Below are 22,637 nucleotides of genomic sequence, written 5' to 3'. Positions count from 1 at the left end.
ACTCAGGGCATTGATAAATAAATTATCACATACAAGTTCAAATTATTACATTTATGGTTGAGTTTTTATTTTATTTCACTTTATTTTGGACTAAATCAGTCCATATAATACATGACTAAATCAGTCCATATAATACATACATTTATGGTTGATTTGTTTATTACATTTATGATTACGGGCTCTTACATTAATGGTTGACTGTTTTATTACATTTGTGGTTGATTTTTAGCTCACATGTGTAAACACGTGGGCTAATGTCATAGCGATGTCTGTCTGTCTGTCCGTGTGTGTGTGTGTGTGTTAGTGTGTGTGTGTGTGTGTGTGTGTGTGTGTGTGTCTGTCTGTCTGTCTGTTTACACGATAACTCAAAAACGCCTGTACGGATTCAAGTCAGATTTGGTACATAGGTACCATATGCTACTTGCAAGAACTGATTAGATTTTGGTTAGTGTGGCTTGCATATTAATGAAGTTATGCAATATTGTTTTTTTCCGTATAATGGTTTCCCTATGGAGACGGTAATGACAGTGTAGACATATATCAAGAAATACTGCACAAAATTTCATGAAACTTTTCACAGATGACAATCTAAGAACATTATGATGATACTGTGAGTATCATGTCAATTATCTTCTCATTTGCATATTTAATGAACTTTTGTTATTAGTGAGATAACTCTGAAATTCCTGCACCAAACTTGATGATACTTGCAACAAATATTGATCTGATATATATCTAATTATACTTGGAAGCATTACGCAGTGTCAAGTTAATAAATAGCTCATTTGCATATTTTATGAAGGTTTGTAATTAGTCATATAACTCCGACATAACTTCACCAAATGTTATGAAATCTGCTGCAGATACTGATCTGACTGATATCTAACTGTAGTGTAAAGCATTTAGTAGTGTGAAATTAATTAAGGGTTCATTTGCATATTTATTGAACTTTGTAATTAGGTATATAACTCTGACATTACGACACCCAAGTCAGTGAAATTGGGTACAGATATTGTTTTGATAAATATCTAATTGTACTGAGAAGCATTTGGCAGTGTCAAGTTAACAAATAGGTCATTTGCATATTTTATGAAGTTTTGTAATTAGTGATATAACTCCAAAATAACTGCACCAAATGTGATGAAATCTGCTGCAAATACTGATCCGACAGTTATCTAATTGTGGTGTAGAGCATTTAGTTGTGTAAAGTTAATTAAGGCTTCATTTGCATATTTAATGAACTTTGTAGTTAGTGATATTACTCCAAAATTACAGCGTTAAATTTGATGAAACTTGCTACAGATGTTGATCTGATAAATATCCCATTGTACTGAGAAGCATTGAGCAGTGTCAAGTTAATAATTAGCTCATTTGCATATTTCATGAAGTCTTATAATTAGTCATATAACTCCGAAATAACTGGATCAAATGTGATGAAATCTGCTGCACATACTGATACGACAGATATCTAACTGTGTTATAAAGCATTTAGTAGTGTAAAATTAATTAAGAGTTCATTTGCATATTTAATAAACTTTGTAATTAGGTATATATCTCTGAAATTTCGCCACAAAAATTTTGTTAAACGTGCTACAGATATTGATTTGATAAATATTTAATTGTGCTAAGAATCATTGAACAGTGTCAAGTTAATTTTAATGAGGGTTTATTTGCATATTTAATGAACTTTGTAATTAGTGACATTACTCTAAAATTACAGCATTAAATTAAATAAAACGTGCTACAAATGTTGATCTGATGGATATCTAATTGTCCCATAAAGCAATTAAAAGTGTCAAGTTAATGAACAGCTCATTTGCATATTAAATAAAGTTTTGTAATTAGTGATTAATCTCTGAGAGTACTGTGCGAAGTTGAAAAAAAAACCTTCTACATATGGTGATAACATATATCTTATTGTTCTGTTAAGCGCACTACTATTAATGAACCTGTTGTAAAACACGTGAGCATATGCAGTTCATGTCTGGTGTTACAATTGTCGTTGATATTACATTTGTGGAGATTATTACATTTATGGAGGTTACAGACTCTATCCTCTCTGAGGACTTGTAATCAAAGTACCCATTAACAAGTGGGGACTGTGTCATCAACGATGACTTGTTACTCTCAGACTTAATTGGTGCATTTTTTGAATCGATGATACAAAATTTTACACAGAAAATCTGATATGCAGTATTAACATCCTCATGGCAAAGAACATCTTTCCATGATTCCATTTCAAGGTCCCTTATGAAATTGTCTTTCTTAAAATTTGAAAAATCCCTTGAGAGGATATGACTTGACTCAGAAGATGTGTACAGATGTTTTCAAAAAATATAAATGGCTTTGCTGATGATGTGGTTTTTGTTGGAGTATTCTCGAAATATAAAGATATATGCAGGGTGATACATAATGAGAGAGAGCCAACCAAACTTCTTTTTCTGGTTTGTATTTTCAGTGGCAGGAAACCAACCATCGACTGTAACCTCCACAAGTGTGTTTTACATTGCTGTTGGTGTTGTTTGTGGAACAATATTTCTGATAGCAATGATTGTAGCATTCATCTATGTACAGTCAATGAAATCCACTGACAGAGTCAGGTAAGAATATACCAGTTGGTCAAAGAATTATTAATTGTTGTTGAAACTGAGGCAAAGACTTTTCTCACTTGTTGACCCCCTTGTGCCGGATTCACACTAGGGGGCCAATGTTATCACTCTGTTCAGCTGTCTGTCTGTCATACCAAAATACACCAGTATAACATCAGGGGTGCCATGTGGCCATCAAACTGAATTGAAGCAGGCACAATCGAGATCACACAGTTGACTGCTTCAATTGTGTCAGAAATTAGAACCATTTTTGCAAGCTATATGACAGAAACTTTACAAAATTAGTGTGATAACTTTCATGCTCGTCAGAAAGGGGCTGTTTTCCTTGAAATGACAAAAATCACCTGGAAATTCAGAAGTAGACTTTGCATACACCAACCCTGTGTAGAGAGTCAACATATATTCCAGAGGATTGACTTTGACTGCAGTGGAACTAAGTCAAACTGGCAATGTGCACACTGCAGGTATGTAAGGGTCTGAAATGCGACAAAGTGAGCGTCAAACTGAGTGTGGCAAAAGACAAAGTGAGCATCAAACTGATTGTTGGAAATGACAACGAGAGCATCAAAGAGCTTTGAAAATTACGAAGTAAGCGTCAAACTGAGCGAAAAAAGAGGAACTGAGTGTTGAACTGAGTACAAGTGCTAAAAGTACAAGTGCTAAAATATGCGAAATATTGCTTGCATGGGTGCTTTAACGCGTACTGGAGAGTACACGATTTGTCAGTTGGAGAATAAAAACATGTTTACAATGACGCGCGCAATATTTGTGTCATAATTACAGTTTATTCATAATTTCAGTTTACTCTTTGTAGTCAAAAAGAGTAAGTAGGAGTCAGGGTCCTATAGTCAACTGACCTTGATGAAGTAATGTCAATCACTATCTGTAGTGTGCATGTACGTGAGTTGAGAAATGGCAGGCAGAGCAAGGTCAAATAGACGTCATTCAAATACTCACCTCTAAATTGCCACAGTGTGATTGTCGCAATATCTCAATAAAATTACATTCGTCACTAATGATCATGGTAATTCCACGAATGAGTGTACTGACCAGGGTTTCAGTAAGTTTTGAAGTAAGGGGCCAGAATGAAAAAGTAGGCGGCTTGCAGCTGCCATGACCACAAAGCGGTCATCGTGGGGGAAGGTCTGGGAGGGGGTGTTCCCCCTCCCGGCCACAGGCCGGAAACCCTGAAAAATGAGTTAAAATTCACTTTTTAGCTACTATAGACTATAGTCTATAGAAGCTATTGGGATGGGTATCCATCCGGCGTCCGTCGTCAGTATGTATGTATGTATGTATGTATGTATGTATGTATGTATGTATGTATGTATGTATGTATGTATGTATGTCCGTTTGTGAGGCGTCCGTCCACTCAAATATCTTGAGAACCACAGTACTTACTGATTTGATATTTGTTGTGTTGATGAAAAATATGATTTTGAGAAACTAGTTTTTTTAGCTCCGCTGTCAGCGACGCAGAGCTTATCAAATAGGTTGATTATCCGTCATCGTCCGTCGTCCGTCGTCCGTAGTCCGTCGTCGTCCGGCGTCCGTCGTCCGTCGTCGTCCGTCAACAATTGCCTTCTCCTCTGAAACCACAAGTCGAATTGCTTTGAAATTTTATATGCAGGGGTGACCTCACTTCAGTTTGGTCAAATCATGGTGAAATTTGCATATTTGTATTTTTGGGGCATTTTTTGGTGTTTTTGGTTAAAAAATCTTCTTCTCTGAAACCGCTCGTCCGATTGCTTTGAAATTTGATATGCAGTTTGCTTAGGGTGACTTAAATCAGATTTGTTAAAATGGTGGTGAAATTTGCATATTTGTATTTTTAAGGCAATTTTTGTCATTTTTGGTAAAAAAATCTTTAAAAATCTTCTTCTTCAAAACTACCTGTCAGATAGCTTTTATATTTGGTACATATGTCCCTAGGGATGATCTATTTCAGATTTGTTCAAATTGTGCAGAAATATGCAAATTTGCATTTTTAAGGCAATTTTTGCCATTTTTGGTCAAAAAATGTATTTCTCAAAAAGTACTGGTCTGACAGTTTTGAAATTTGGTATACAGGTTTCTATAGATGAACTAAGTAATATATATTGAATTTCTGATGAAATGTGTAATTTTGTATTTTTGGGGCAATTTTTGCCATTTTTGGTCAAAAAATGTGTATTTCCAAAACTACTAATCTGATAGCTTTGAAATTCGGTATACAGGTTCCTACAGATGAACTAAATGATATTTATTGAAATAATGATGAAATCTGCAATTTGTAATTTTGGGGCAATTTTTGCCATTTTTGGTCAAAAAATGTGTTTCTCAAAAAGTACTGGTCCAACAGCTTTGAAATTTGGAATACAGGTTTCTATAGATGAACTAAATTTGATCTTTTGAAATTATGATGAAATCTGCAATCTTTATTTTTGGGGGCAATTGTTGCCATTTTTTGTCAGAAAATTTTATTCTCAAAAAACTACTCATCGGATAGCTTTGGTTGACATGTTCTTAGAGATGATTCGATGTGATATATTCAAAATATGATGAAATCTTCAATCGTGTATTTTTGCAGCTTATTTTAGCCACTTTTTTCTGGCCATAGCATTGAGCTATCAAAGATTTCCACCTTCTCCACCAACATGTGTCAAAAATAATTATTCTCTACATAAACACAGCGGAGCTATATCGGCCGCTAGGTCGCTTGTTTATTTTTTGATATTGTTGAAAATAGGCAAATTAATGCCTTTTTGGTGTTTTTGGTAAAAAATCTTCTTCTTCATAACCACTGGTCAGACAGCTTTGTTATTTGGTATACAGGTCCCTAGGGATAACCCAACTTAGATTTGTTCAAATTGTGATGAAATATGCAAATGTGTATTTTTAAGGAATTTTTTTGTCATTTTTGGTCAAAGTTTGACTTACATTGTATGTGATTCTTGTACTGTATAAACCCTATCAATTCACCCAGAAAAAAATAATTAATATGATTTGAAATAATTGAATTAATTAGGAAATCATCAAAGCCACAATAATTTTAGTGTGGAATTATCAGAAAGTTCAACTTTTTTTGAAAGTTCATAGTGAATTGAGGATTAAAACATGTAAAGGCAACTTTCCTGAATCCCAACTTTGATATATTCTGAACCACCATTTATGTTATCTAAAAGAAATTGCTCATAATAGTTTGTCATGATAGGTTGGTCAAATAAATAGAGATAGAGAAAGTTCTTATTTCCATTTATGGTTGATTTGGTAAGGATAAAACAAGATTACTTTTTGAGGAAAAAAATAGAGTGGTCAATTAAAAGACTGGTCAAAGTAATAGGGTTTTTATGGTAAAGCTGGGCTGTAAGATTCCTCATGTGCTATTTATAGCAATTATGCAATCTGTGTAAACAGTGCAATGAAAGTGTAACATGATCCTTATAATGGTTTGATGACCTTGAACTTCTTAAGTTTCAAACATTTGTCTCTTCAGTGTGCTTTTTAGCTACTATAGACTATAGTCTATAGAAGCTATTGGGATGGGTATCCGTCCGGCGTCCGTCGTCAGTCTGTATGTATGTATGTATGTATGTATGTATGTATGTATGTATGTATGTATGTCCGTTTGTGAGGCGTCCGTCCACTCAAATATCTTGAGAACCGCAGTACTTACTGATTTGATATTTGTTGTGTAGATGAAAAATATGATTTTGAGAAACTATTTTTTTTATTTTTTGATATTGTTGAAAATAGGCAAATTAATGCCAAAAAAAGGTGTTTTTGGTAAAAAATCTTCTTCTTCATACCGCTGGTCAGACAGCTTTGTTATTTGGTATACAGGTCCCTAGGGATAACCCAACTTAGATTTGTTCAAATTGTGATGAAATATGCAAATGTGTATTTTTAAGGAATTTTTTTGTCATTTTTGGTCGAAAGTTTGACTTACATTGTATGTAATTCTTGTACTGTAAAAACCCTATCAATTCACCTAGAAAAAAATAATTAATATGTTTTTAAATAATTGAATTAATTAGGAAATCATCAAAGCCAAAATAATTTAGTGTGGAATTATCAGAAAGTTAAACTTTTTTTGACAGTTCATAGTGAATTAAGGATTAAAACATGTAAAGGCAACTTTCCTGAATCCCAACTTTGATATATTCTGAACCACCATTTATGTTATCTAAAAGAAATTGCTCATAATAGTTTGTCATGATAGGGTGGTCAAACAAATAGAGATAGAGAAAGTTCTAATTTCCATTTATGGTTGACTTGGTAAGGATAAAATAAGATTACTTTTGGAGGAAAAAATAGAGTGGTCAATTAAAAGAGTGGTCAAAGTGATAGGGTTTTTATGGTAAAGCTGGGCTGTAAGATTCCTCATGTGCTATTTATAGCAATTATGCAATCTGTGTAAACAGTGCAATGAAAGTGTAACATGATTCCTTATAATGCTTTTGATGACCTTGAACTTCTTAAGTTTCAAACATTTGTCTCTTTAGTGTGCTTTCTCTGAGTACGTACAGTCTCAACTTATTCAACAGAACTTACTTACAATGTTAATTTGAAAGTTAAAATGTGCTTGGTTAATAGGACGAAATACTGATATTAAAAGATAACCAGCTCAAGATTTTATAACCTGACAGATATGCTGTTTTTTTATGACGTAAATCTTGATTTAAGCAAGTCTTGTTTACTTTAATTAGAATGTAATTAACTCTCGTTTATTTGCTATTATAGACTAATATAGTCTGATGAAATATGCAAATCTGTATTTTTACGAAATTTTTTTCCATTTTTGGTCAGGCCATCCTGAAATGAGCTATCAAAGATATCCACCTTCATCAATACATGTGTCACAAAAGGTTATTCTCTACATAACACAGCAGAGCTCTGTCAACTGTTGAGTCGCTTGTTTTTTCAAAACCGCTGGTCAGACAGCTTTAATATTTGGTTTACATGTCCCTAGGATGACCTTAGTGAGATAATTTCATACAGTCAGGAAATACTTAATTTTGTATCCATGTCTATAGTAGCTTCAGGGACTTTGGCCCTATGTTTTTGAGTACGTACAGTCTCAACTTATTCAACAGAACTTACTTACAATGTTAATTTGAAAGTTAAAATGTGCTTGGTTAATAGGATGAAAATACTGATGAAAGATAACCAGCTTAAGATTCTTATAACCTGACAGATATGCTGTTTTTATGACAAAAATCTTGATTTAAGCAAGTCTTGTTTACTTTAATTAGAATGTAATTAACTCTCGTTTATTAGCTACTATAGACTAATATAGTCTATAGAAGCTATTGGGATGGGTATCTGTCCGGCGTGCACTGTCAGTATGTATGTATGTGTGTATGTATGTACCAGTATGTATATGTATGTCCATTTGTGAGGCGTCCGTCCACTCAAATATCTTGCGAACTGCAGTACTTATTGATTTGATATTTGTTTTGTGGATAAAATATATGATTTTGAGAAACTGTTTTTATTAATTTTTGATATTGTTGAAAATATGCAAATTAGCACCAAAAAAGGCGTTTTTGTTAAAAAATCTTCTTCATAACCGCTGGGCAGACAGCTTTGTTATTTGGTATACAGGTCCCTAGGGACCACCAAACTTAGATTTGTTCAAATTGTGATGAAATATGCAAATCTGTATTTTTAAGGAATTTTTTTGTCATTTTTGATCAAAATTTGACTTGCATTGTGTGTAATTCTTGTACTGTATAAACCCTATCAATTCACCCAGAAAAAAATAATGAATATGATTTTAAATAATTGAATTAATTAGGAAATCATCAAAGCCAAACTAATTTTAGTGTAGAATTATCAGAAAATTCAACTTTTTTTGACAGTTCATAGTGAAATGTTACCATCTGGAGGATTAAAACATGTAAAGGCAACTTTCCTGAATCCCAACTTTGACATATTCTGAACCGTCATTTATTGTGCCCTGTATGTTATCTAAAAGAAATTGCTCAAAATAGTTTGTCATGATAGGGTGGTCAAATAAATAGAGATAGAGAAAGTTCTAATTTCCATTTATGGTTGACTTGGTAAGGATAAAATAAAATTACTTTTTTGGGGAAAAAAATAGATTGGTCATTTAAAAGAGTGGTCAAAGTGATAGGGTTTTTATGGTAAAGCTGGGCTGTAAGATTCCTCATGTGCTATTTATAGCAATTATGCAATCTGTGTAAACAGTGCAATGAAAGTGTTACATGATACCTTGATGACCTTGAACTTCTTAAGTTTCAAACATTTGTCTCTTCAGTGTGCTTTCTCTGATTACGTGCAGTCTCAACTTATTCAACAGAACTTACTTACAATGTTAATTTGAAAGTTAAAATGTCCTTGGTTAATAGGATGAAAATACTGATGAAAAGATAACCAGCTTAAGATTCTTTATAACCTGACAGATATGCTGTTTTTATGACAAAAATCTTGATTTAAGCAAGTCTTGTTTACTTTAATTAGAATGTAATTAACTCTCGTTTATTAGCTACTATAGACTAATATAGTCTATAGAAGCTATTGGGATGGGTATCTGTCCGGCGTGCACTGTCAGTATGTATGTATGTGTGTATGTATGTACCAGTATGTATATGTATATCCATTTGTGAGGCGTCCGTCCACTCAAATATCTTGCGAACTGCAGTACTTATTGATTTGATATTTGTTTTGTGGATAAAATATATGATTTTGAGAAACTGTTTTTATTAATTTTTGATATTGTTGAAAATATGCAAATTAGCACCAAAAAAGGCGTTTTTGGTAAAAAATCTTCTTCTTCATAACCACTAGTCAGACAGCTTTGTTATTTGGTATACAGGTCCCTAGGGATAACCCAACTTTGATTTGTAAAAATTATGATGAAATATGCAAATCTGTATTTTTACGGAATTTTTTTTCTATTTTTGGTCAGGCCATCCTGAAATTAGCTATCAAAGATATCCACCTTCCTCATCAATACATGTGTCACAAAAGGTTATTCTGTACATAACACAGCAGAGCTCTGTCAACTGTTGAGTCGCTTGTTTTTCAAACCCCTGGTCAGACAGCTTTAATATTTGGTTTACAGGTCCCTAGGATGACCTTAGTGAGATAATTTCATACAGTTAGGAAATACTTAATTTTGTATCCATGGCTATAGTAGCTTCAGGGACTTTGGCCCTATGTTTTATATTTATTGCCGTGTGGTAAACCATTGAAAGAATGCACTTCACAACATGAAGAACTTACATCTGTATTAGGAACGGAAACAAGCAGTGATATCCGGCAACTGAGTCAAGTTTGCAAAATACTAAGAGATTGGAGGTTTTGTGGATCATATGTACTAACGGTTTAGACTGAAATTTCAATTGGTAGCAAAGACTCTAGAGAATATTTTGGTATTTTTATTGCAACAGCAGTTTTGAAATTCCCCCCAGAAACTAATGCAGTTGTAGCCATTGAGTATCCTAGATGAGGAAGCCATCGAAACTGACAAGCCATCGGGCCTTCGATCACAGATCACAAATTAGAAGCACGCCTTGAGCTACACTTTTTGGTTTGTGTATTTTGGTCATTTCCATAAAGACAAGCTTCGATTTTTGCATTTATTTCGATATTTCCGTTAAAATTGACATATCCTTTATAAAAGATGCCCCTTGACGTTACATTACGGGAAGGCTCCATTAACTTAGGAATACCCTACTTCCCTCTGAGGATCAATTTTACAGACCTGCCTTTCCTACAATGGCACCAGCTGGATTAGATAAACATAACAATGGAACATTCACACCTTGAGGGATTAAAAGTCTTCTGTTTGTCAACCGAGTTGGTCAGGCAAGGACTCGGGTTTCAGGTACCATGCAAGTTAATGCAGTCTTCCCCTAATGAAAATTGGCAAACCTTCCAGTGTGGTTTACCATTGAGGTAGCACACCTCCATGGGTTGACCGAGACTGAAAAGTTTTGAGCCAGCGTCATATGCTTACTCCTGAAGCCGAAAAAATTACTGTAACTTTCATGTTTCTGGTGAAAGACGTTCTTCCACATTTCTTTTATTTTGAAACATTTGGCATGATAAGACATTGTGCGGCAATGGTGATGTCAAACGGATAGAAAATCATGGTTGACAATGTCTATATGCAGCATTTTCTATATACAGGTACCATTTTGTTTCGATTGTCAAGATTGTCGTTTTGTTAATTGTAATTAACCAACCTCTACTTCAAAGCCTGTGCTGATGATACAGATGGCGTATGACAACACAAAGGCAGCTTTTTATTTATTTATTATTTATTTATTTACGCTTTTAATGAGCGGCCGAGTTGAGTAATTTTCATCGGGGCTCAATAAATTCAACAATCTTAATAATGGCAGAAGTACATATAAGATAATAAAGTCGTTCACAAAGGAAAATTCAGTTTGATAAACTCTCTTAACTTCACCTTAAACTGTATAATATTAGGCGCATGTCTTATGTCGTTTGGCAGAGAATTCCAGAGTTTTGTAGCATGGTAATGAAAACTCCGTTGACCAGTATTTAAAACTGACTTTGGAATACAACAGTCTTGATGAGAAACAGAACGTGTTTGATAAGGATGAACATCACTCTGAAATACAAAGAACTTACACAGATATTTTGGTGCATTTCCAGTCATACACTTAAATGTTAACACTCCCATGAAATAAACAATTCTTTGTCTAATGGACAGAACATTGAACCGAGAAAATAACTCAAGAGAAGGATAGTCGAAAGGTAATTCAAACAGAATACGTAAAGCTCTCTTTTGTAAAATGAAAACTTTGTTGAGATTTGTTTCTGTTGTGTTTCCTCACACAACACAACAGTAGTCAAGAGTACTCTGTATAAGACCCTTATATATCAAAGTAAAACTTAAGTTGCCCACGCGGAAATAGTTGAAAAATGCAAGTTTAATCGAATAATAGAATTTGTCACTACATAAATTTACAAAAAAATAGGATTTGCGTTCCTATGTTATAAAAGCAAACATGTGGTCTCTGAAGTTACACGAGCGTATATAAATAATGACAGACCAAAATATTTCCATTGACAATGATTACATGACACATGAGTTTTAATAACTCTTTTACTAGAGTAAATGAAGCAAGACGATTAATTTTAATAAAATGAACAAACAATGTGCATTTTTCAAGTTACACTATACAATGACAAAGAACAAACTCAGGAATGTACACAACAATTACAATAAAGTTAGATAAAGTAAGACTTTTGAAGTGCAACTTTGGAAATAATTTGAGTTGTGACAAGAATGATTCAAGATGGGTTGTTTTGTTGGACTGTTATGCATTTCAAATTGTGTAGGAGCAATGACATGACCAAGTCAAAGTAAGTGAATTTGGTGTGATTGACAGTTGACATCTTTCACTACCATTTCTGTGCTCCCTGGAGGTGAATGCCATGGGCTATAATTGGTTATTAATTATGGTCAGCCCTTCAGAAATCTGTTGAGAGAAAAAGGGATACATATATCAAAATATATGCAAATATATGCAAATGAACTAATTATGATATTGGGAAACTCATGAAACTTTCAAAAATGTATTCAAAAAAATATAGCAAAATGTAAGTATGATGACTCATGGCATGCTCATTAAGCAAAAGCATATATGTTAAACGAAACTTGGATCAAATTCACTCCATTCAGTTTTGTTGATGGCTTAATGTAGCTAATTATAATATGAGATACTCATAAACTTCAAGCATGACTTAAAGTAAGTATAGCTGCTGAAGCTTAGAAGTCATATCAAATTAAGTTACAAATATCACATTCACTGTCAACATATAGGCCAAGTACAGAATTTCATTTTGTACAAGTTTTAAATCAGAGTTACATGGTCATCATAAATGTGTTAGTAAATATAGCCAATGTACTTCAAGAAGTCCAATCAAATGAATTTTGATACATTGCCTTATTAAAGTTTCATTACATAAGATCAATAAGATTGTGTGACTTTCAGATTTTCTCCATTAAATAATGTCTTTAATTTACAATGTGCTTGACTGGCTGCCGGGGCTGGCTGCTGCTCTTTATTATCAAGCTGAGATCACAAACAACTACTCTGCTAGTGTTTATCTGCCAATGCATACGCACATGTACATCTGCAACCCTTTTACCTGTTTACACGTTCACTCACTGAGCACAGCCGTCTTTCAAAGTTTTATTTTGATAAATGTATTCGTGAAGAAAGAAGATTCAAGTTTCGTTTTCGTTACTCTTCAGTGCAGATTTGTTTTCTCTAACTAAGTGAGAGCCGATTCCTAACAACCAAAGGTCACGTAATTTGAAACTGTCTGCATCTCACGCACTACGTAGCTGCAATATGTGGCCTCCTTGGTCGACTGAGCCCGTTTCGATTACTTTGTAAACTTGTACTTTTTCAACCGAGGGTTGATTAATGTGTTTCACACTAAGCATTGCCGAGATCCATGGCTCCAAATAAAGTTTACATCCATTTACCAAGCACAATGCAAGGTGCAATTACACTCTCGAGTGAAGTCGACCGTCATACACTTGCACAAAGAGAGCGGCAACCACTGTCAAGGGCATACCACTTTACCGGAGGGACCGTGGGCAAACATAGAAAACAGTCAGTTGACTCCGCGTACGTTGGAGAGAACATGTCACAAAACTCTAATTTTACGACTTTTTTGTGTTTTACAACAGCAAGAACAATTATTTTGCGATGTCGGGCGGATTTTTAAAGGTTTTCAGAAAAAAAAATTCTCAGAGTTGAAGGACTTAAAATGATTGTAGGCGTGTACAGACGTAATGAAATACCTTTTGAAGCTTGAATTGTCCAGAGCTTAGTTAATTCAACCGCTGGTGCACTTGCCCATCGGACGGGAAGCATATTGATTTTTATACTTGCCCGAACGCAAAATTCACCAGCCACGGCCCGGCGTCGGGCGATAGGAATTTTTGAGCCCTGTACTGGCTAATGAATTGCAAGTATTTATTATCATTTAAATCACGCAGGCTGCGGTTTTGCTTTGTTTTCAATATGTCACAACATGCTTTTATCTTGTGCCGTATGACTGCATATGCAGCTATCACAGAGGGCAACAACATGTCAAGTGTACAAAAGCTGCTGTAATCGATATGGAGATTAGCCAATCACAAGTTTGGATTCACGCTATGTTTTCATTCATGCACAAATGTGGCAATTAGTTTGTTTTATTTTGCTAACGAGTTTTTCCGCCGTCAGACAACGCGTCTTCCTTCAGTGTTCCTTCATTCAAGCCGTAGGATCGATGACATGATGACCCAAAATTTAGTGGTAGAAAAATACCACCAGAAAAAAAAAATGGTGGCAGATTGACAGGTTTTGGTGGCAAATGCCACCACTGCCACCGATTATTTCGAACACTGTATTGTATCATATTGTTGCACCAAAATCGATCCATTCCGATGCTTGAATCTGCATGCTGAAGCTGAACTGAACGGAAAATTGCAAGTATAATGTACATATACTAAACAAAAATTACTATTTTTGCGACATTGTCAAATCCCCACCTGTTGGGCGTGTAGCGATCAAATTTGCAGCTGCCGGAATACGATGTCCGATCAATTTGTCTGCACTCCCGTGCCCACGGAAAACACTGATAAGTGCATTACACGGAATAACCAAAACAAAAAACAAAAAAAAACAAACCAGAAAACCAAAAACTAAACAAAACGCGATAAAACCTAGCTTTTATACCCCATACCAGCGGGAACAGAACTATGGTTCAAAGATCAAGATGCCCATTGGCTATACAAAGTCTTCAAAAGTCATGCGTTAAAACAAAGTCTGTTTTCGAGAGGTCAGGGGTCACCGACATGAGCGTGCACCACTGATCGTATTGCTCCGAAATACCCAGTAAAATATACAGCACAACCAGTATTATCCAGAACAGTTTTACCACTAAAGGACATATAAAAGTAGCAAGCATCGACTGAAGGAGTGAAAACCATGCCACCGAAAGGAAAATCAGGTAAAGAGAGCACAAAGACAACTCAACAGAAGACTCTCAACTTCAACAGCCATGCCACTGCCAGAGCACGTGACCACCAACAGGATAATTCGGATCGGACGGATGACGAAGAGCAGTCGAGAACAACCGACAAGATGCACGACCACGGCAAAGGTGAATTCGAACAGTTCGTCAAGGCCACCCTCCAAAGGATGGAAGAAAAGATAGATAAAGCCGCAAATGAACAGAAACACTTCAGAGAAAGACTTGTAAGTATCGAGGAAAAACAAGACAACTTTGAAAAGTCATTAGAGCACTCGGCCAAGGACATCGACGAATTGAAGAACGACCACGTGGTCACAGAGAAACGCATCAAAGATCTCGAACTCATTATCCAGGCTCTTGACTCCAAGCTAAAAACAACCACTGAAGAAAATATCCGTTTGCAGCGGTACTCCAGAAGTTTCAATCTCCGCTTTGGAGGGATACAAGAGAGAGAGGGAGAGAACTGTACACAAATATTAGCAGATCTACTTGAAGATAAACTTGGATTCGAAAACGCCACCGCCATGTTGGAAAACGCACACCGCGCGCGCACAGGAAAGGCAACAGCAAACAGAAGGAGAGGTGCTGGTCAACCGAGCCACATCATCGTAAAGTTCATGAAGCGCCCAGAGCGACTGAAGGTGTTGATGAAAGCAAGACGTGCACTCGAAGGATCAGGCATTTTTGTCACGGAGGATCTGTGCCCCTCTGACTACAAGCGAAAGTGTGAACTAGGAGACGTGATGAAAAAAGCCTATGAACAAGGTAAAAGGCCAAGATTCGTAAACGGTAAACTCTATATCAACGGTCAGCAATACGATTGAACTACAGCGCCGCGGAGCAGAAATTTAGAACTGACTGTTTGCATCTGATTTGCAACATGAACTGAATAGTTTGCGCCAGAACATGATAGTGATACTTCAGGAAAGTATTGCGTTGTTTGTGTAGTTTACACGGTAGCTGCTCAACAGATTATGTAACTTTGAAAAGTATGTGTGGAAACCCAACTGTTGTTAACGCTTTCGGTTTCCTATTTATTTGCTGGTCTTTCGATCGACGCCGTCCGGTCGAATACAACCTTTAAAACGATACACGCAGATTTTCTAATCGAGGTTAAACTGTTATTGAAAGAGTTTCTTATTATTGCTGTTTTTTACAAAATTTTACTATTGTAAGGATGATCAGGGTAGGAGCCTGTGTCTGAGACATGGTATATAGACCCAAAGGTGTTTATGGGTCACGTCTGTGGTACCATCAACCACAGACACTTTGTATTTGTTTTTCTAATGTAGTTTTGTCAGGTATTTATCTGATTTATGTTTGTCCGTTTAGTCCTGTTTTGTGTTTGTTCTGTTCTTATGACAAAAAAGGAGTTATGAATACTAAAATCTGGGAAAACATGAAAGAAACTAAACTAGATTTGGTATGTCTAAAATCAAAGTAATATCATTGAATGCTAGGGGCCTCGGTGGGTACAAAAAACGGAAAAAGGTATTTAAATGGGTGAGAGACAGTAATGCCAACATAATAATGTTTCAAGAAACCCATAGCACATGTAAAACTGTGAAACGCTGGTCCAGTCAATTACGGGGACATATGGAGTTCTCACATGGTACAAATCTCAGCAGGGGAGTTATTACGATCTTTAGGAATATTAATTTTGATATACATAAACTTTATTCAGACCCAGAGGGGAGATTTCTTATTATCGATGCTGTTATAGATGAAAAACACACATACTGATTAATTCTACGCACCTAATGACCAGACAAGTCACATTGCCTTCTTGGGTGCACTTTTCACACAAACTAAAGGATTTTATTACAGATCCAGAGAGTGTTATCATTTGGGGAGGGGACCATAATCTTGTACGAGATATCAATCTTGACAGATATGGAGGGAATCCAAGTCCTTGGAATGATTCAATGAAAGCATTGGAGGAAATCCTAGAGGCATTTGATTTGATTGACATTTGGAGAGTTTTAAACCCACAAAAAAAAGCCTACACATGGAAACGTTTCAACCCTACTCTAGTTCAGAGTAGACTAGATTATTTTCTTATTAATGATAGCTTGCAATCAGTGATAAGTAATGCCACAATTGAGCCCTGTGTTTTCTCGGACCATTCAGCCATTGTGTTGACATTACAAAGGGAAGAAATCCAAAGAGGTCCATCTTACTGGAAATTCAACAATAGCTTGCTGAGAGATACAGACTACATAAAACTAATAGAAGAGAATTTTCCTCAGTGGGTGAATGATCAAGAAATCGTTGACCTGGGAACAAAGTGGGATTGGGTTAAATTTAAAATTAAAGAAATGACTATGAAGTTTAGCAAAAAGAAAGCAAGAGAAAGAAAACAAAAAATCTTTCATCTTGAACAAAAATTGAAAAAGCTGGCAGAAACCTTGGCAACAAACCCCACTGATGATACTACTGATCAATATCAAAGCACACAGGATGACCTCCAGACTGAGTTGGATCATATTATTGAAGGGTGCATAATTAGATCCCAATGTAACTGGTATGAGTATGGGGAAAAAAGTAACAAATACTTCCTAGGGTTGGAGAGGGCACATGGAAAAAAATCTGAAATAAATAAGTTGTTTTCCATGGAAGACGATACACCTCTGAACGATATTAAAAGCATAAACAATGAAATGTTGAATTTTTATAAAGAATTATATACATCTAGATCTCAGACTGGTGACCCCACTGCTACTGCAGAAATTGAGGATCTGTTTCTAAACAATCCAAATATTCCAAAACTTTCTCAGGAAGAGTCTGATCTTTGTGAAGGTTTGATTACTCTAGATGAAGCATGGATAGCTTTGAAAGAAATGCCCAACAATAAAACGCCAGGCAATGATGGTCTCACGGCAGACTTTTATAGACATTTTTGGCCTCTACTTGGCAATCACTTAGTGAATGCCTTAAATCACAGTTATCAAAAAGGGGAATTCTCTACATCACAAAGACAAGGAGTGATCATTCTCTTGGAGAAAAAAGGAAAAGATCGTAGATATATAAAAAATTGGAGGCCAGTGTCATTACTCAATGCAGACTATAAAATTGCTACAAAATGTTGGCTAAAAGATTACATAAAGTGTTACCAAAAATAATTCATGAGACACAGTCTGCATTTGTTAAAAATAGATACATTGGGGATGTGATAAGACTGGTTGAAAGTATTATGACATATACAGATGAGAGGAAACTACCCGGACTTCTACTAACTATAGATTTCGAGAAAGCATTTGATAGTCTGGAATGGAAATTTTTGATAAATTCATTGAAGTCTTTTAATTTTGGAGAAAGTTTCATAAAATGGATAAAATCACTGTACAGAAACATCTCCAGTTGTGTAATGAATAGAGGGTACATCCACTGGGTACTTCTCATTGGGCAGAGGTGTCAGACAAGGAGACTGTATTTCTCCGGCTCTCTTTATTCTGAGTTTGGAATTGTTTTTGATTTCAATGCGTAACAATAACAATATTAGAGGTATAAATATAAATAATCAACAGATAAAAAATGCTACATTCGCAGATGACTTGACATGTTTCTTGCATGACATAAAATCTGCAAAACATCTCTTTGGTCTTCTTGAAAAATTCCATAAAGTTTCTGGTCTGAAGATCAACTATGATAAGTCTGAAGCCATGTGGCTAGGTACTATGAAAAAATCGAAGAAAATTCCCCTCGGGTAAAATGGCCAAAAGGCCCTATAAAAATTGTTGGTGTTTATGTATCACACGACCATGAGATAGCTGGCAAGCTGAATACTGTTGGACCAATAGAAAAACTACAAACTACCTTAAACATGTGGAAAACTAGAGATCTCACCTTACTGGGTAAAATTCAGATAATTAAATCATTAGCCCTGTCCAAATTCAATATATTATGAGTATGACTATGGTGCCTAAAAACAAAACTAAAAGAAATTAACAAAATGTTATTTCAATTTCTATGGAAAGGTCCAGATAAGGTTGCCAGGTACACAATGGTAGGAAATGTAGAAAATGGAGGACTAAGAATGCCAAATATTTTTGCAATGTATAATGCCACAAGAATAGATTGGATCAGAAGGTATTTTAATGAACAAAATAACCACCCATGGAAACTATTTTTTACTAGTTTACTAAAACCAGTTGGAGGTTTAAAGTTATTACTGAAATGTAATTTTAAAGTAGAATTACTGCCATTGAAAATCAGTGGTTTCTTTTACAGTATGTTGAAAACATGGGAAGAGGTAAATTTGAAAAAACCACACTGTGAAAATAATTTGAATCCAAGAAAAACTATTTTATGGAACAATAAGGACATTTTGATTGGAAAACGTTCTATTTTTTACCAGGATTTTGTAGATGCAGGATTCCTATATTTAGAACAATTGTACAACGAAAATGGCCAAAAGCGGGACTGGGATTCTGTACACAATAATGGTATCCCTCAATCATCCATTTTGAAATGGTTTGGACTAAAAAGTGTTATCCCAGCCAACATACAAGTGAATCAGCAAAGTACAGCTGATGATGAAGATGAAGTAAAAATTGTATCGAAACACAGGTCATCAGTGTGGAACTGTGTAATATAAAAGTAATCACACAGCTGATTAATGACATTAATTTTATACCACCAAAATCAGAACTGTATTTTGAACATGAATTTAAAATCAATGTTACTAACTGGAACGAAATTTATCATCTTCCATTTAAGGTAACTATCGACTGTAAGTTGAGAGAATTTCAGTTTAAAATTTTACACAATATCCTGTATACGAATGCTAGACTGAGTAAAATGAACATACCCACAGTTGATAATGCTCTTTGTTCTTTCTGCACAAGAACAAAGAAGAAACTTTACTCCATATTTTACATGATTGTCAACATGTGCAACTATTTTGGGAAGCATTTTCATGTTATGGGGACAAAAATTAAAATTGAGAGTAAGACCAAAAATATGGCAGATCATACTAGGTGATCCCAAACTTTCTAGTATTGTGAATTTCCTACTGCTTATTGGTAAAAGGTACATTTATATTTGTCGTTGTAAAAAGACCTTGCCTAACTTTACAGCATACAAAAGATTTGTGAACTCTATACAAAAAACTGAGTATCACATTGCCTTGAGAAAAGATAAAATTTTGCCCATAATAAAAAGTGGAGAATTTACAGTACTAATATCCACCAAGACCCTAGCACAACAGACATACACAATAATGATGTATGATCACTACTTTATTAGTCCCCACGGACACCGTCCGGGGGACTTATAGTTTGGTCTGTCCGTGCGTGTGTGCGTCCGTGCGTGCGTGTGTGCGTGCGTGCGTCCGTTCACGCAGATATCTCAGAGATGCAAGAAGCGATTTCATTCAAACTTGGTACAAGGATTACTTCATATGTCATACAGATGCACGTCGATTTGTTATGTGATACGATCCAATATGGCCGCCAGGCAGCCATTTTATTACGATTTTTTCATGTACAGAGCCATAACTCAGACATGTTTCAACCGATTTTATTCAAAGTTGGTACAAGGACATTGACCAATGTCATAGATATGCACATCAATTTGTTTTGTGATACGATCCAATATGGCCGCCAGGCGGCCATTTTATTACAATATTTTCATATACAGTGCCATAACTCAGACATGTTTTAACCGATTTTATTCAAACTTGGTACAAGGATTACTTCATATGTCATACAGATGCACGTCGATTTGTTTTGTGATACGATCCAATATGGCCGCCAGGCGGCCATTTTATTACAATTTTTCATGTACAGAGCCATAACTCAGACATGTTTCAACCGATTTTATTCAAAGTTGGTACAAGGACATTGACCAATGTCATAGATATGCACATCAATTTGTTTTGTGATACGATCCAATATGGCCGCCAGGCGGCCATTTTATTACAATATTTTCATATACAGTGCCATAACTCAGACATGTTTTAACCGATTTTATTCAAAGTTGGTACAAGGACATTGACCTATGTCATACACATGCACATTGATTTGTTTTGTGATTCGATCCAATATAGCTGCCGTGTGGCCATTTTGTTACGTTTTTTTCATGTCCGGAACCATAACTCAGACATGTATCAAGCGAATTTATTCAAAGTTGGTACAAGGAGATTTACCAATGTCATACATATGCATGGTAATTTGTTTTGTTATACAATCCAATATGGCCGCCGTGTAGCCATTTTATTACGAGTTTTTCATGTCCTGAACCATAACTCAGACATGTATCAAGCGAATTTTTCAAAAGTATTTTATCACAGACCTAATGAAGAGGACTCTATCCTCTCTGAGGACCTGTAATCAAAGTCCATTAACAAGTGGGGACTGTGTCATCAACGATGACTTGATTTCTGTAATGTCTTTTTTTCTCAGATTTAATGAGACATGTATTTGAAAATTTTTGATAACTCCAATAAAAACGTTTAAAAAAAAAAAAAAAAAAAAAAAAAAGTCTGTTTTCGATGCATGATATTCACATGGTTACGTTATACAACTTTAGAGTCCTATTTGAACATCAGGCTACACGAAAAATACGAAACAAATAAAAAAATGTAACGAACAGCTATTGACAATTTCACAATCTTGCAAGACAATTAAGACATACGGCTGGACACTTGGGCGATATAGGACACCGTTCGGGCCTCCAGCCCATTCATTTTGTCAAATTGATCCGCTACAGAGTTGTTGTTCATTTGTAAATGTTCATGACCCCGGGACGGCTATTGGTGTTTTGATGCATTCAGCAATGATTGACAGATAAATGTATCAAAGTTAACAAATTTTACAAATTTCACGTAGCTGACAAATCCTGTGATTTGCAGCGTTCAGATAATGGTTGCCGCGTTCTCGGAATTCAGTCTGTTTTACCCAGAAACGAACCACTGGTCTCCATAGTTACGATGCAAATTTTGGCCTTGAAGTGATCAGTATTTCAATCCGTGGTTAATGTTGTGTTAAACATTATAACTCAATCGTGTTTTTGCTGTCGTTTTTAACATTGCAACTTTATGAATAGTGGAATTTCACTTGCAGAATGGACGTCTTTCATACGTTTATGATTGCGGCTTCTTGGATGGTTCAGTACGCAAGGGGTAATAGTTTGCCTGTAAGTTTCATGGGGGAAAAGCGATAGCGGTTACACAGTTGCTCTCGGCCTCTACATTTCACAAAAATGTCAGTATCGAAGTTTTCATCTTTTAAACTGTTGTCGCCATTTTGATTTCGACTTTCAAATCTTAAACTTGTCACTTAGGAATTTGTTTTGGCGTACGCGATTGCTGCTATGAGCAGCTGGTTTGCCAATGTGGGTTTCGCGTTCATCACACGTCCTGTAGACGACAGACTGCCAAAGTATATTGCTTGAATTTCACTATCACTTCACCATCAATGCTTTCATCTAACGTTTATCCTTCGATTCACGCTATTATAAGACCGCGAACATTTAGCAACTCAAGTTGTGCGTGTATGATATGAAACACGGCAGGAATAAAAAAACAGCGCAAGGAGATACACGCGCACCGGTACATGTCACTGCCCCTCATGAAGGGACTGTGTTTATGTCGATAAAATAAAATAAAATAACATCATTGAAAATGGTATGCTGGACGAGAGAGAGAGAGAGACAGACAGAGACAGAGACAGAGACAGAGAGATGAACTGGTAGCTGCTCTACTGTATCTTTCTCATGTTGATTTACATTCTACAAAGCTACGAGAAAAAGCCGATCGATTTTTTCCACTGAGAACTGGAGCGTAAACATTCAAATGAAATAACACAAACTCACTTTTATTTCTGGAGCCTTGGGCAATCTATAAAGCACTATAAGGCTAAATCTGTATTGAGAAAGGGGTACTGTATAGAGATACTTTCAGTCGAGCGAAACGTCAATTGGGAAAGGGCAACGCGTACGGCAGTTATCGGAGCTATATCTATGCTTATTTATTTGCAGTCCTGTGATCAGACATGATTCGTAACACTC

The 22,637-nt window shown here is 35.6% G+C and overlaps 1 protein-coding gene across 1 annotated transcript in view; it reads left to right on the top strand.

Moving 5' to 3' along the window:
* LOC139118317 (tyrosine-protein kinase RYK-like) overlaps positions 1 to 22,637 on the top strand; it is a 202,722-nt gene that overhangs the window by 83,710 nt on the left and 96,375 nt on the right. Inside the window, exon 6 of the mRNA XM_070681571.1 lies at positions 2,459 to 2,600. Coding sequence (XP_070537672.1) covers positions 2,459 to 2,600 — 142 coding nt within the window. The remainder of the gene's footprint in view (positions 1 to 2,458; positions 2,601 to 22,637) is intronic.

The sequence above is a fragment of the Ptychodera flava genome, chromosome 19, assembly GCF_041260155.1.
Source record: "Ptychodera flava strain L36383 chromosome 19, AS_Pfla_20210202, whole genome shotgun sequence".
NCBI classification, from domain to species: Eukaryota; Metazoa; Hemichordata; class Enteropneusta; family Ptychoderidae; genus Ptychodera; species Ptychodera flava.
Note: the sequence above shows the minus strand (reverse complement) of the source record. Positions and strands in the feature narration are given on the sequence as shown.